The sequence below is a fragment of the Apostichopus japonicus genome, chromosome 9, assembly GCF_037975245.1.
Source record: "Apostichopus japonicus isolate 1M-3 chromosome 9, ASM3797524v1, whole genome shotgun sequence".
In the NCBI taxonomy this organism is placed as follows: Eukaryota; Metazoa; Echinodermata; class Holothuroidea; order Aspidochirotida; family Stichopodidae; genus Apostichopus; species Apostichopus japonicus.
Window position 1 is genome coordinate 2976357 of NC_092569.1, and position 16081 is coordinate 2992437.

The 16081-nt window shown below is 40.1% G+C and overlaps 2 protein-coding genes across 6 annotated transcripts; both read left to right on the forward strand.

Moving 5' to 3' along the window:
• Positions 1-45: 45 nt before the first annotated feature.
• LOC139973317 (uncharacterized) lies at positions 46-2818 on the forward strand. 2 transcript variants are annotated; one of them, XM_071979918.1, is made up of 2 exons: positions 46-182; positions 1233-2818. In XM_071979918.1, exon 2 carries the CDS (start codon positions 1297-1299, stop codon positions 1948-1950), a length of 654 nt encoding a protein of 217 aa, XP_071836019.1. In that variant the 5' UTR covers positions 46-182; positions 1233-1296; the 3' UTR covers positions 1951-2818. The 2 variants fall into 2 exon arrangements, with proteins under 2 accessions (XP_071836019.1, XP_071836020.1); XM_071979919.1 differs by having other exon boundaries at positions 68-182; positions 1236-2818.
• Positions 2819-3866: 1048 nt separating this feature from the next.
• On the forward strand, positions 3867-15978 carry LOC139973316 (uncharacterized). Of its 4 annotated transcripts, none has more exons than XM_071979913.1 (2): positions 3867-4081; positions 15135-15978. In XM_071979913.1, the coding sequence occupies exons 1-2, from the start codon at positions 3888-3890 to the stop codon at positions 15850-15852; spliced, it is 912 nt and encodes a 303-aa protein (XP_071836014.1). In that variant the 5' UTR covers positions 3867-3887; the 3' UTR covers positions 15853-15978. The 4 variants fall into 4 exon arrangements, with proteins under 4 accessions (XP_071836014.1, XP_071836015.1, XP_071836016.1 ...); XM_071979914.1 differs by having other exon boundaries at positions 15138-15978; XM_071979915.1 differs by lacking the exon at positions 3867-4081 and adding an exon at positions 4091-4206.
• The last annotated feature ends 103 nt before the right edge of the window (positions 15979-16081 follow it).

The window sequence follows — 16081 nt, forward strand, 5'->3', positions numbered from 1 at the left end:
TCACTATCAGCCCGTCACGTATACGTACTATAGTACTACTGTACTCACAGTACAGTTATACGTAGATATAAGATTGGTAAACTTTGAACTTGATCAAGTCATTTTCACACTACAGATTTTGTGACCTGCAATTTATTGTAAGACACCCTCGAAATCCTGCCAGGCGTTTAAAGCATTGGAAAGTAGGTCCTAATAGACTAATTTATTTTTTCACTAAACAGAGTTACTCTTCAACCTTGCAAATGTGGAACCGATACATGTATCGGCCCCTACATCATTCATACATGCATGTTTAGTTGTAGCAGGTGCAAAGTGAAGGGCATAACAACTGTACTGTAGTGCAGGCCTAAGCTAGACATATTTCATTTCGCCATGTATTGTATGAAGCATACATGTCTGGAATATGAATCGGTCTAGCTGCACTAGCATAGGTCCTTGCCCCAATAATATCCAATCTAGGATTTAAAACATATAGAGAAATACAGCTGTCATGTGTTGGTTGTACATATAAAACTAGCCTACATAATCAATTGGCCCAGATGGGCCCACGTGAGCCTAGACCTACATTTAACAAATTACAAAAGTTCACCAGGTTGCTGCCATATTTCAGTGTAAGAACAACTTTTTGGTAAAATGAATTTAAAAATGTTTTGAAAGGATATTCCTAGTTGTGTCATTTGAGAATAATTAAAGGTCACACCGAATGTTAAAACTACTGTGACAATCAGATTATCCCATACAAAAAAGTCCTGCATAAAATCCTGCGGGATTTTATGCAGGATCCGGCAGGATTTATTCCAGGATTTGGCCACATTCTGCATGCTTTGAAGGATTCCTGTACATGCATCATGGAATCCTGCATGCATATGAAGGATTCAAGATTGTACGTTTGGAAGGAATCCTGTTCCATATACAGGAATCATATAGGATTCCTGCAGGACTTTTTTGTATGTGATCGATATTTTAGGGCAAATACTGATGACCTTTGTGACACTTTATGTTTGCTTTTTGATAACAGCATGTCTTTGAATTCTAGCCTAACTTTAAATGCATTTCAAGGAATATCAATTCACTATATGCAAGAGACTACCAGTACATATATATATATCACTAACCATTGTGGGAGAGAATACTTTGAGTGATTGACTTGGGGGATTCTCCATTCGTTAATTAAGATTGTACAGTTGATGATATACTGTATCACCTGCATTGTTCATACTTTCATCATTTAGTAGATTTCATTGGTTCATCCTTTTCCTGCTGATCGCTGGTTGTCAACAAATCCTGGAAGCAAATATGTCCAGAAATACCATCCCCAAGATTCCTTTTCACTCCGAGGAGGGCAAGAAGATTCTCGAAGAGGCGGCTTCTCAGCCTTTGTTGATCAAGATGTTCAAGAAACAACAGAATAATACATTTTGTGGCATTCACAGTTGTGCAATGGTCATGAGTGCCCAATACCTGGGTAAAGGCAAGTCCACCCCCGAACTACCAGAATCTGTAGTTGATGTCCCGTACACCGAGTCTAACATGTTTGATTACAAAGAAACAAAGGAGGCCTTAAATTTTGAAGATGCGGATACCAAAGGAATGACATTAGATGAACTCAACAACCTCTTCCTCGCTCACGGGAAGAAGGTTCATTGCACCTTCGCTTCTGAAAGCAATCTGGAAGACTTTCGTGCCGCGGCTTCGGAGGCATTGAAAAACTCCAACTCCAGTAGCGGAGTGATTGTCAACTATGACGAATACCAGCTTGAACAAGATGAAATAATTCATGGACATTTTAGCCCAATTGCTGGCTTCCATAAGGAGAAAGATATGGTCTTATTGTTGGATACTTGGCTCCAAACGACTGACGTCTGGGTTGGAGTTAAGGATCTTTTTGATGCCATGAATACTATTGATTCTGCAAGTCAAAAGTCCAGAGGATGGATTGTATTATTGTGAGGTTTAGAAACTTTACAAAAGTAACTTGTGGTTGAAAAATGGTTTGAAGGAGGTGAAAGATTGGTGATATTTCTCTCAATAATATTCTTTAATATTTCTTTCGTATATATGCATGCCAGATAATTGTAAAATTATGCAACATTTTATTGCCTGAACAATGCCCATTTTAAATTTTTTGTGACTATAGAAACCCTGCTATTACTATTTCCAAATCAATCCAGTGAAATAATGAAAGACCTTTACTTGTTTCACTCTTATTTATGCTAACCCTTTTTTTTGCTGTTCGTGTCAGATTCCTTTTGTTTTGTTGGTAATATGTTAAAGTCTAAAAGAAAACATGTAACATTTCAAACTCTCTTCTCTCCGGAATTTTATTAGCATAATTGTTGCACAGGACTGTGGTCCAATATATATTTATACATGCATTCAAATTCAATGATTTTCAACATCTCATGAGAGAAAGCAATAGAAAACCATAAATCAGTAAAGAAATTCTAATATCTGTTCTCGGTGTCTTTTGTACATTATTTCTCACACCTTCCATCGTACATTTTCATAATAGGAAATATACAGAGGTCAAAGCTTGGGTTGCTGGCCTATATAACCCCAGATGGCTTTAAACATTAACAGACATATCTGTCAATACTGACATTGTGTAATGTCTTGACTGCTAATTCCGTAATATATCACTAAATCCATCCTATGTAATCACGAAAATATATTTCCGTGCCTCGGTTTTACAATAAACCACCTACAGCTGGTGGATGGTTAATTATAAAATAAGACTTTCAGTAATCTGAAAGAAGTTTCTTTTCTCTTATAATATGATCACTTAATCATTTGGTTTGTAAATAATACAATAAGATAATCGGTCAGCTGAGCTGGATTATGAAAGATTAGAAAAAGGATTTGGTTACCATAGTAGTCGAGTATATATATATATAATATATATATATATATATATATATTAAAATATATATATGCAAATCATATATATGTATATATATATATATATATATATATATATATATATATATATATAATATATATATAAAAAATAAAATGCTGCTTAAGTGTTGCTCCCTGTCTCCTAGCATAACTTTTTCTCTTGCCAACCCTCTCATGTTTATAGAGACATTTGAAAACTGCATCGGTATACTGAGCATGTAAATCAATATTTGGACAATTCTGCTAGCGTAATCGATATTCCGTTTTAAAACCGAACTTGACATGATGGACCAAGAGCATCCCCAACAACAATCAATGCATCGTTTTCCCTGGATTTTACTCAGTTTAAACTAAGTCATGAATTTTGAATGTTATATTGAAATCCAACCCATCCTCTTCATGTGCATGAACTGTGAATGCATCAGAGGCAGGACTAAAGTAAATTTGTAAATAGATTTCTTCTGCAACCAACTCAAAATTGGCAGAGGGACTACATTGGGTTGGGAAGGAACTCTTGCAAACAACTGCCTTTTCCAGATTCAATCAGAGTATTTCTACTTCTTTTGCCAGTCTTAAAATATAACATTATCAACGAAGCAATATCAAACCTGTCATTTCAAGTCATTTCATCATGACTTTTCAAAAGTCATTTCAAATCTCATCATTGAAGCACTGTTTGATCAATTCTTAAATGCTTTGCCAATAAAAAAATAAGATAATGGTGAAATATTGACATGAATGTTCAAAAGATTTGTCATCTTTGGGAATATTTAATAAGTTAAAAATTTACTACAAATTAGCTTAATTAACCGTTGATATTCCATTTCATAGAATTTCCCCGTACCTGAATAAAATCGCCACGTAAAATCGCGCCTTAAAATTACAACATAAGCATAAGCAGTTTGATATATTCCTTAGATATAATCCCTACCCCCTGGCTCACCCTCCCCCCCACCTATCCTCCTTACTCCTTGTTTAGAATCGTATCCATGGTTGCAGTTAACTGCTGTATCAGTCCACTATTGGTAAGTACAGGCTCCATTCGGCTGTCCTTTAAACTCGGTGATGAATCCTCACTGAAAAATGTTGATGGTCTTCAAGACGTTCGAAGACTTGGCATGTGTACTTGCTATTGGCCTATCAGCACGTCACGTATAACGTACTCACAGTACAGTTTCATAAGGTACGTAGATATAATATTGGTAAACATTGAACTTGATCAAGTCATTTTCACACTACAAATTTTGTGACCTGCAATTTATTGTAAGACATCCACAAAATCCTGCCAGGCGTATGAAGCATTAGAAAGTAGGTCCTAATAGACTTATCGTATTTTTACCTAAACAATGTTACTCTTCAACCTTCCAAATGTGGAACCGATACATTTATCGGCCCCTACATCATTTATACATGCATGTATAGTTGTACTTGTAGCAAGTGCAAAGTGAAGGGCAGAGCTTCTGTACTGTAGTGTAGGCCTAAGCTAGACATATTTCATTTCGCCATGCATGTATTGGATGACTCATGCCTGGAATATGAATCGGTCTAACTGCCCTAGCATATGTCCATGCCCCAATAATATCCAATCTAGGTGTTAAAACATATAGAGAAATACAGCTGTCATGTGTTGGGTGAGGTCTGTAACATATACCACTAGCCTACATAATCAATAGGCCCAGATGAGCTCACGTGAGCCTACATTTAACAAATTACAAAAGTTCACCAGGTTGCTGCCATATTTCAGTATGAACACAACTTTTTGGTTAAATGCAAAGACAAATGTTTTGAAAAGGATATTCCTAGTTGTGTCACACACCGAATGTAAAACTACCGTGACAATCTGACTATCGATATTTTAGGGCAAATACTGTGACACTTAATGTTTGCATTTTGATAACAGTGTAGCCGGTCAAAAACGCAGTGACGAGGCTTAAATATATTTTTAGGTTTGGGAAGATTACAAGTGGCACCTCCAAATCAGGGTAGGGCCGATTTACTCTGAGATCGTGGGGACAACTTAAAAAGGCGGAATGCTCACACAAAAACAAACAAATAAAGGTAAAGTGGTGTGTTTACGATGCACATGGACGTTGTATTAATATCAATGGGGTTACTTTAACTTAATGTGAAATTATATAAATGGGTGTAACTTACATATCTCGGAACTCTTACTTCTTATAACGACTCCACTGAACTTAATGGAAAAATAATACTTATCAGTCCCAACGAAAATAATAACAAAATCGCGGCGCGGGTCGACCGAATACAATTTGAGAACGAAATTGTCTCCTTGGGAAACTTCTAGGGCGGTTCACTTAGTTGGGGACGTCTCTGGATTGGGTGGTTCTCTGGACAGCTCGCTACTCGGGGAAATAACCTCTTGGGGCGTCTCAGCTTGGGGCGTCTCAAGGAGAAACTGTTCATCACTCGGGTTGGGTCATCGCAGGGGTTCACTTCCGGATCCAAACATTGGATTTAAATGGGAATTTATAGTTCAGTTCCATCACAACAGAAAATTATAGGGTTGCCAGATATTAGTACAGGATGAAATAAAGTTCTGCCTCCATTGGTACAGCTCCGGGTGAGAAACTTTTATTAAATATGAAATTTCCTTGTAAAACAGTTCCAGGTTTTTACTAAAATAGAATATCCATTTGTAGAACAAGCTCCAGGTATTCACTAAACTTCTATAAAAACTCCATGGGTAAATAGCTTCAATTAAGTGTCCATTTAACTTCTAATTAATTTAATACTGGTCGTCTACTCTATTACTGGTGAAGTTAGTCTAAGAAAATAATTATGATCTCTTGCCCATCCATTTCAAACTTAATCCTTCCCTTCTTCTCCTATTACTATTACAAACTCAATCCTCCCCCTCTTCTTCTCTAACTACTGTCACTACTGTAAACTTAACTCGGCATCAGTGTCTTATCTTAATTTCCCCCTACCATGCTACCTTATTCACTCCATCCCATAATAATAAGAATACATCCCATAATAATAAGAATACATCCCATAATAATAAGAATACATCCCATAATAATAATACAAGGCAACTTACACATGACCAACTTAAACCAATTAAACACAAAGCTTGGTTCATTGAATATTCATGATTTAGCCTTTGTCTCAACTCTCCCCCCTCCTACTCTAGACCAGCTTGTCCTCCACTTCCTGGTATCTGAGGTCCAGTGACCAACCAGCTGTCAATTAATACTTAATACATAATTTACCAGACACATTACTTAATTTATGGTGTCCTTTGGTACATTTAAAATAATCATCTATCACCAAAACATTCCTATCTAACCAAACAAAAGTTATAAAATTGTCTATTTAACCCACGGTTCTGAAAAGGATAGACTCTTGGAGCCACTCATATATTCCTAGAAAATAGGACCACGCAAAACAATTACTTAGCTTAAGAAAAAGACAGGTCACACAGGGCCACCCGACCACTAACTGTTGCCATGTAGTAGTTAGCAATAAAAGTGAAAATTAAGGGAACTCATAAATCTACCAAGTAAAGGTTATTCATTGTCAAATGAATAAAAACAAAGATAAGAAAATGAAAGAAAATGATTAAATGAATAAAAACAAAAGGTGGAAAATAAAAGAAAATGATAACTATACAAAACATTAACCAGGTTATGCTCTGGTTACACTTTCCCCCTGCCTCTGGAAATGGCTCCTGACATTTCACCTTAAAACAAGTCACCACCACCTGTGATTTTTTTTCAAACACTTAGTGGCATAAAACACTCTTTTTTTTTTGTTGGTAATAAATCAATTCATGACACTCATAGACAATCTTGAGAGCAAACTGTGCAAAATGCAATCAATATGACAAAATGTTAATAATCCTTGCACTTAATAGGACTGTATCCCACCATAACATTCACTGTTTCAACCTAGGAGAACAGGTTTCCTTCGTTAAATTTCACAGAAAAAATATTAGTTTCCTTACTTCACATCATGTACAATGGATATAAGTGGATAACTCAACCACAAATAGTTTGTCAGAAAAAAAAATAGTAATTGTTACTATTGGTTTCAACACACAAAACAAAATATGACCTTGTAATCATATGAAAATAAATGTAATGAGTTGTAAGTTATTTACTCAACACGTCTTTGCAGATCTGTTTCCAGTGTAGCATACTGTAACAGACAAATACTAACAGATCATATCGTTTCATCTGCAACAATTAAACATTGGCTACCAAAGAGCAAATGGCCTTAGAAAACTCTTTTGGGAGATCCCTACATGACAATAAAAAATTAGTTTTCTCTTCCCAGGAGGGGCTAGTAACCTTACATTGGTTTGCTATGTGAGCATGTGACACACCTTTGCGTCGTGCTGCCAATCTTGCCGATCGTCTCGTTGGTTGTACTGCGTGCCGTACTCGTGATCCCAGCACAGGGTCTGTTGGGGTGGACTTAGTCTTAGTCTTTGGGGATCGGGGTGCCGGTATAGGCGGTGTCTCTGTCGGTGGGGTAACAGCTTCTGGCTCCACTGGGATTCTTCTCTCTTCCAAACTAACGTTGTGCTCCGCCTCTTCCAATGTAGCATGCGGAGTAGTCACTTCTTGTTCCTGTAATATTGTGGGAACCTCCTCAGGGGTTAAACAAGCTCTTGACCTTCTAGCTGGTACAGGCCTTGTTACCACTGCATACCAGGATGACTGATCATCTGTATCACTATCCTCTGTAACGTCAACTAAGGGTTTATCGTGGTAACATTGTCTTGGTCTTGGGACTGGTTTCTTTGGGGTTTCTGGGGGATCACATGTACTCATCGATTCTGGAATAGGTAGCAATAGGTTTCTGTGAAGTGTACGCCTCTTTCCTCTCCCAAGCTCTTGCTCTACCACATACACAGGTATATCAGGGTTAACTCTCCTTAAAACTTTGTAAACCTCTTGACCCCAACGATCAGCTAGCTTGTGTTTACCTCTGAGGTGCACATTCCTCACTAGTACTCTGTCCTCTGGTTCAAGCTCATTTCCTTTAGCCTTGGAGTCATATACGTGTTTGTTGTGTTGTGCTCTCTCTTTGGAGTGTTTTGCAGCTAGTTGGTGAGCAAATTCTAGTTTTTCTCGTAGTTGCTCCGCATACTTATGGTGAGTTCTTGTGGATATTACTGGTTTAGGGAGTTGCATTGCTACATCCGATGGGAGGATCGGGTTTCTACCAAACATGAGGAAATAAGGTGCGTACCCAGTACTTGAGTGTTTAGTAGCGTTGTATGCATGACATAGTGGAGCTACAAACTCTTTCCAATTTGCTTTCTTCTCTTCAGACAGGGTACCTAACATGTCAAGAAGGGTGCGATTGAATCTCTCACAGATTGGGTTGCCTTGGGGGTGATAGGGTGTTGTCCTGGACTTTCTTATTCCTGCAATCTTGCAAAGATGTTGGATCACTTCACTCTCAAAATTACGGCCTTGGTCAGAATGTAACCGGGTTGGGAAACCATAATGTACAAAAAAATTATCGAATAAGACACGTGCTGTAGTACGAGCCGTCTGGTCTCTCGTGGGGAACGCCTGGGCATACTTCGTAAAATGGTCGGTGACTACCAGAATGTTTTCGTACCCTCCCTTTGATTGCTCAAGGGATAGATAGTCCATACATACCAGCTCCATTGGGGAATATGTGTGGATGTTGACCAGTTTTGCCACACCTCCTGCTTTCTCATGTGTCTTGCGACGGATACATCTACCACATGATTTGATATAGTCGCTCACATCACCTGCCATCTTTGGCCAGAAATATCTTTCTCTAAGTAGCTCTAATGTCCTTTCTTGACCCATATGTCCTACTTCATCGTGCAATCCAGCCATAGCCTTACCTCTATACAGTGGAGGTAGGACAAGCTGATACACATTCTCTCCCTGGGGATCGTTATAGCATCGGTACAGTACTCCATCTTTTAAAAGAAATTTATCCCAATGTCGGAGTAATTGTTTAACACTGGGCGTTTCTGCTACGTACAGTCTTCGATTTGGGGGAAGACCTCTCTCTAGGTACCTAATTACTCGATAGATATCCGGATCTCGCTGCTGTCGATTCTGCCATAAATGGGGGTCGCCGCTCATCAGAGACTGGGGTTGATTTAAGTCAGTATCAGTCCTACCGTTACATTCCATCTCTAATACTCTTGTCTGGGAGCACAGGGTCTCTACCATGGGAAGTGGGTTCTCTCCAACAGTGCACTTTGATAGCAAATGAACTTCACATATTGCTCGTACTGTGTCTCCAGTTAGGGTGTGGGGGTCGTCGGGGTGGGGTCTGCGGGACAATCCATCTGCATCTCCATTCCTCTTACCTGGCCGATAATGAAGGTCATAATTGTAGGTGGATAGAGCTGCCAACCAACGATGTCCTGTAGCATCAAGTTTAGCTGTTGTATTTACATAGGTGAGGGGGTTATTATCTGTCAGGACAGTAAATTTACGACCATATAGGTACTCCTTAAACTTCTCCGTCACTGCCCACTTCAGAGAGAGAAATTCCAGTTTATGTGCAGGGTAGTGCATTTCACCCTTTCTCAGACCTCTGCTCGCATATGCTACTACCCTCTCTTTCCCATCTTGTGTCTGGTATAATGCTGCCCCCAGCCCCAGTCCACTGGCATCAATGTGTAAGATGAAGGGCTTAGAGAAATCGGCAAAAGCAAGGATTGGGGGTGATGATAATTCCTTTACTAGTGTCTCGAATGCAGCTTGGCACTCAGGGGTCCAATTCCAGGAAGGATCCTTTCTCTTCCCTGGGGGATGGGTTCCTGCTGTGAGGGCATGTAAGGGTTTCGCCATCTTTGAATAGTCCTTGATAAATCTACGGTAATAACCTGTAAATCCTAAAAATGAGCGTACGTCGTGTACACTACGGGGTACGGGCCATGTCTGGAGTGCTTCAATTTTACTAGGGTCAGTCTCCACCCCCTCCTCGGATATGATGTGGCCAAGGTATTTAACTCTTTTACGGAGTAGTTGGCATTTGGATGGTTTCACTTTAAGACCGTAATCTTCAAGTCTCTGGAAAACCGCTTTCAATCTCTCGAGGTGTTCTTCAAAGGTATGAGAAAAGATTATAATATCGTCAAGGTACACCAGACATTGTTGAAGGTTAAGGTCACCCATACACATCTCCATGAGGCGTTGAAAGGTTGCAGGGGCATTAGTTAGACCAAATGGCATGCGGTTACACTCATAAAAACCAAAGGGTGTCGTGAAGGCTGTTTTGTACTTCTCTTTCTCCTCTACCTCTATCTGCCAGTATCCACTTTTAAGATCTAGGGAGGAAAACCACTTCGCACCTGCCAGGGCATCCAGACTCTCTTCAATACGAGGTAGAGCGTATGCATCTTTAATCGTCTTGGCATTCAATTTACGATAATCTATACAAAATCGAAGGGTTCCGTCCTTCTTTCTCACTAAAACTACAGGGGATGCAAACGGGCTGCAGGAGGGTCGAATAATATCACCATCCTCCATGTCCTTCAACAATTTTCGGACCTCCTGATAATCAGCTGGGGGTATTCGCCGATGTCTCTCCTTAAAGGGGTTCGGGTCACTTAAGGGAATGGTATGCTTCACTGCTGTCGCACAGCCTAGATCGTTTTCATGTTTAGAGATGACCGCTTCATGTTTCCGCAATAGTGTCTCTATCTCTTTAAGTTGTGGTGGGGTCAACAGGGATTGGTCAATGTCAAAATCGTCAAACGTTATCTCCTCACTTGGACTCTGTACGTTGGCGCTCATACTCTGCGCCTTTCTCTCCCTCCCAGTTTTTGACACTGGAGCCTGCAGTACATCTACTCTGTGGATTTGACACACTTGCTCATTTCCCTTCAGGTAAACATCCTTCGTGGAAATATTGGTAATTTTTAAAGGGAAAGTCTTCACTCTTTGGGAGATATCGATAACACCGGGACTAATAATCAGTCCCGAAGGCAGCCGGGTGTCTGGATCATATTCGGGAATTACATAAACTCTCTCTCCTTTAGGGGTCGTCGTCCTCACCCTCCCTTTTACTAGAACTGATCTACCAGGGTGGATCTTGACATTACTATGGTGGTCGAGATATACCCTCCAGCCACTCTCTTCTGTATGGACCTTGGACTGTAACTCTCTATAGGCTGTCTGCCACGCTGAGGGAATTACGTTATGTTGTAAAAATTGTACCCCAAGGCATTCTCTACATTTCTCCATACAGCGGGATATGATATTAGTACCAAGAAGTAGGGGCACACCTTGGTTGTAGGGTGTGTCTAGGACAATAAGGGCACAGGTTTCATACTTCTCGTCTCTAAGGGTCACATGGTCAGGGAAGGTTATTGTTACTCTCACGTAGCCTAGATATGCTACGCTATGTCCTCCGCCCCCTTTCAGGTCAATAAGGCCACGTAGGTCTCCTAAGGGCATGTAGGAGAGATATCTCTTGTAGAATGAATTAGCTATCATGGTCACTTGGGATCCGGTGTCAATGAGACTCTTGCAGTAGACCCCATTAATTATAGCCGCACTCTCTGATGCATCTCCCACAATCTCATCTACAGGGGGGTACTCCTGGGGGCAAGGTCGGTTTGGGCCACTTACTGCTCCCCGGGTATAAGTGACCGTGGGGAGTTTAAATTCACCTGGGTTGATGTCCTGCAAAATGTTGCTATGTGGCCGGACTGGTTGCACCTAAAACATCTGGTCTGGGGGCACTGACGAGCCAGGTGGCCTACAACCCCACATTTAAAACATTTTTGGGGCACCCTGTTCATCAATGGGGGTATATCATTTGGCCTACGGGGTTTTGGGGTTGAGTAATCGCTCTCCTGTCTGTCTGCTCTTTGGAGCTCCTCAAGTTTCTTGGTAAGCTCCCTAACCTTCACCTCCAAGTCAGGGACCACTGGGGATGGGGCTGCCGAATGCATTAGTACTCTCCCGGTTTGAGCATTTATTTTGAGGTGTCTCCGGTCGACACACTCTTGTTCGGCCAAACGTGTCAGCCGAAGGAGATCTCCAAAATTTCTCGCCTCTTGGTAGTTGTGCCGAACGGCCCCCCTTACGTCATCGTCCACGAGACCCTTCCAAAACACTACCCTAAGGGTCCGGTCCACCTCTTCTGCAGAGATCCCTCCTCTGTCTTTAGCCTTCATGACAAGGCTTTCTAATCTACACCCAAAGGCTGCAGTTGTTTCTCCTTTCTGCTGGTGTGTATTATAGGCCTGTGCTAGCAAGTCAGCCCCTGATTCCACAGTTCCATAAATTCCCTCCAGCTTTTCAACTATTTCCTCAATACTTGAGTTTGGGCCTAAATGTCTTACTACCCTTGCTGCTTGGCCCCTCAGGGAATTCCTTACTGCATTCTCTATAACCTCCTTAGAGTGCACTTCTTGTTGCAGGAGACAAGAGATCTCGTACTCCCACATCTCAAAGTTTTCTACGCTTAATTTATTGTTGGTCTCCCCAGCAAAGACCGAAATTCTTGGGGGTTGGATGATGGTGGTCCCCATGGGTTGGCGAGCTGGGGGAGCTGATCCCTCTGAGGATAAACTCAGGTTATCGTCTTTTTGCACAGTGTAACCTGCTAGCTTCAAGGCTTTGATCATGTCTTGTCGAGACATCTCGCTTGAGGGGCTTTGTATGGAAAGGCTAAGGGAAATTCCCTTGAAAACCTCATCCTTCAGATCTGTCACTGCCTTTTCTGCTATCTCTGCAGACACATACTCACACAAACCAACGCTAGGGTCACCATTAAACCTGAACGAAATTACTTCCCCTACTCTACCCATAAAATTCTTCAATTCTTCCAAGTCAATGTCCCGGGGGATACCCTTAACAGTTACAACCTTACCTTCCATGGTTTCTATGGTAACGCGGGGGAAGACTGGAGTAAGAAATATTAGTGTACACCTCAAAAGGTCAAAAGTGTAAAGGCATGTGAAAGAATAATGGTTGTAAACTATTTAGGGTTATACTGTGCAGTAAGCTAATCTAGAAACCTCTCTGCAAAGACTGAAATGTATGCTACACGCTCAATTGTAACATTGGTGGAATTACTCATATAATACAACTTGTGAAAACTGGAACCAAAGATATGGATAAAAACTCTGCTCTCACTTTAAAGGCAATTAAGTTGAAAATGTTGGACATTTAAAATAACATTGAAATTAAGTATGACTGGGTGAACATGTCGCCTTCTCAGTGACCTAATCTCAGAGAAATAAATTGTAATCAGGTCCCATAAACGGGCGCCAATTATGTAGCCGGTCAAAAACGCAGTGACGAGGCTTAAATATATTTTTAGGTTTGGGAAGATTACAAGTGGCACCTCCAAATCAGGGTAGGGCCGATTTACTCTGAGATCGTGGGGACAACTTAAAAAGGCGGAATGCTCACACAAAAACAAACAAATAAAGGTAAAGTGGTGTGTTTACGATGCACATGGACGTTGTATTAATATCAATGGGGTTACTTTAACTTAATGTGAAATTATATAAATGGGTGTAACTTACATATCTCGGAACTCTTACCTCTTATAACGACTCCACTGAACTTAATGGAAAAATAATACTTATCAGTCCCAACGAAAATAATAACAAAATCGCGGCGCGGGTCGACCGAATACAATTTGAGAACGAAATTGTCTCCTTGGGAAACTTCTAGGGCGGTTCACTTAGTTGGGGACGTCTCTGGATTGGGTGGTTCTCTGGACAGCTCGCTACTCGGGGAAATAACCTCTTGGGGCGTCTCAGCTTGGGGCGTCTCAAGGAGAAACTGTTCATCACTCGGGTTGGGTCATCGCAGGGGTTCACTTCCGGATCCAAACATTGGATTTAAATGGGAATTTATAGTTCAGTTCCATCACAACAGAAAATTATAGGGTTGCCAGATATTAGTACAGGATGAAATAAAGTTCTGCCTCCATTGGTACAGCTCCGGGTGAGAAACTTTTATTAAATATGAAATTTCCTTGTAAAACAGTTCCAGGTTTTTACTAAAATAGAATATCCATTTGTAGAACAAGCTCCAGGTATTCACTAAACTTCTATAAAAACTCCATGGGTAAATAGCTTCAATTAAGTGTCCATTTAACTTCTAATTAATTTAATACTGGTCGTCTACTCTATTACTGGTGAAGTTAGTCTAAGAAAATAATTATGATCTCTTGCCCATCCATTTCAAACTTAATCCTTCCCTTCTTCTCCTATTACTATTACAAACTCAATCCTCCCCCTCTTCTTCTCTAACTACTGTCACTACTGTAAACTTAACTCGGCATCAGTGTCTTATCTTAATTTCCCCCTACCATGCTACCTTATTCACTCCATCCCATAATAATAAGAATACATCCCATAATAATAAGAATACATCCCATAATAATAAGAATACATCCCATAATAATAATACAAGGCAACTTACACATGACCAACTTAAACCAATTAAACACAAAGCTTGGTTCATTGAATATTCATGATTTAGCCTTTGTCTCAACTCTCCCCCCTCCTACTCTAGACCAGCTTGTCCTCCACTTCCTGGTATCTGAGGTCCAGTGACCAACCAGCTGTCAATTAATACTTAATACATAATTTACCAGACACATTACTTAATTTATGGTGTCCTTTGGTACATTTAAAATAATCATCTATCACCAAAACATTCCTATCTAACCAAACAAAAGTTATAAAATTGTCTATTTAACCCACGGTTCTGAAAAGGATAGACTCTTGGAGCCACTCATATATTCCTAGAAAATAGGACCACGCAAAACAATTACTTAGCTTAAGAAAAAGACAGGTCACACAGGGCCACCCGACCACTAACTGTTGCCATGTAGTAGTTAGCAATAAAAGTGAAAATTAAGGGAACTCATAAATCTACCAAGTAAAGGTTATTCATTGTCAAATGAATAAAAACAAAGATAAGAAAATGAAAGAAAATGATTAAATGAATAAAAACAAAAGGTGGAAAATAAAAGAAAATGATAACTATACAAAACATTAACCAGGTTATGCTCTGGTTACAACAGCATGTATTTGAATTCTAGCCCAACTTTATATGCATTTCAAGGAATATCAATTCACTATATGCAGGAGACTTCCAGTACATGTATATCACTAACCATTGTGGGAGACAAAACTTTGAAAACAGGTGATTGACTTGGGATTCTACATTTGCTAATTAAGATTGTACAGTTGATGACATATCACCTGCATTGTTCATACTTTCATCATTTAGTAGATTTCATTGGTTTATCCTTTTCCTGCTGATCTCTGGTTGTCAACAAATCCTGGAAGCAAATATGTCCAGAAATACCATCCCCAAGATTCCTTTTCACTCCGAGGAGGGCAAGAAGATTCTCGAAGAGGCGGCTTCTCAGCCTTTGTTGATCAAGATGTTCAAGAAACAACAGAATAATTCATTTTGTGGCATTCACAGTTGTGCTATGGTCATGAGTGCCCAACACCTGGGTAAAGGCAAGTCCACCCCCGAACTACCAGAATCTGTAGTTGAAATTCCGTACACCGAGTCTAACATGTTTGATTACAAAGAAACAACGGAGGCCTTAAGTTTTGAAGATGCGGATACCAAAGGCACAACATTGGATGAACTCAACAACCTCTTCCTTGCTCATGGGAAGAAGGTACATTGCACGTACGCTGCTGAGAGCAATCTGGAAGACTTCCGTGCCGCGGCTTCGGAGGCATTGCAAAACTCCAACTCCAGTAGCGGAGTGATCGTCAACTATGACGAATACCAGCTTGAACAAGATGAAATAGTTCATGGACATTTTAGCCCAATTGCTGGCTTCCATAAGGAAAAAGATATGGTCTTATTGTTGGATACTGAGCTCCAAACAACTGACGTCTGGGTTGGAGTTAAGGATCTTTTTGATGCCATGAATACTATTGATTCTGCAAGTCAAAAGTCCAGAGGATGGATTGTATTATTGTGAGGTGTAGAAACTTTACAAAAGTAACTTGTGGTTGAAAAAAAGGTTTGAAGGAGGTGAAAGATTGGTGAAATTTCTGTCGTTATTTTAGAGGATATGTATTACTAAAGGGGTCCTACCAATATATTACTTAACAAAACATATTGGTCCAGTGTCCTAGTACATAGGGTTAGGGCTATTGCTTGACTTCAAACTTTGCTCTCTTTCTCAGGAAATAGTTTTGTAGTCTTAG

Coding starts and splice junctions, on each gene's coding strand:
- LOC139973317 (XM_071979918.1), top strand. CDS start 1,297: ATGTCCAGAAATACCATCCCCAAGATTCCTTTTCACTCCGAGGAGGGC.
- LOC139973316 (XM_071979913.1), top strand. CDS start 3,888: ATGGTTGCAGTTAACTGCTGTATCAGTCCACTATTGGTAAGTACAGGC. Junction 4,082..15,134: donor TCACAGTACAGTTTCATAAG/GTACGTAGATAT, acceptor TTCATCATTTAG/TAGATTTCATTGGTTTATCC.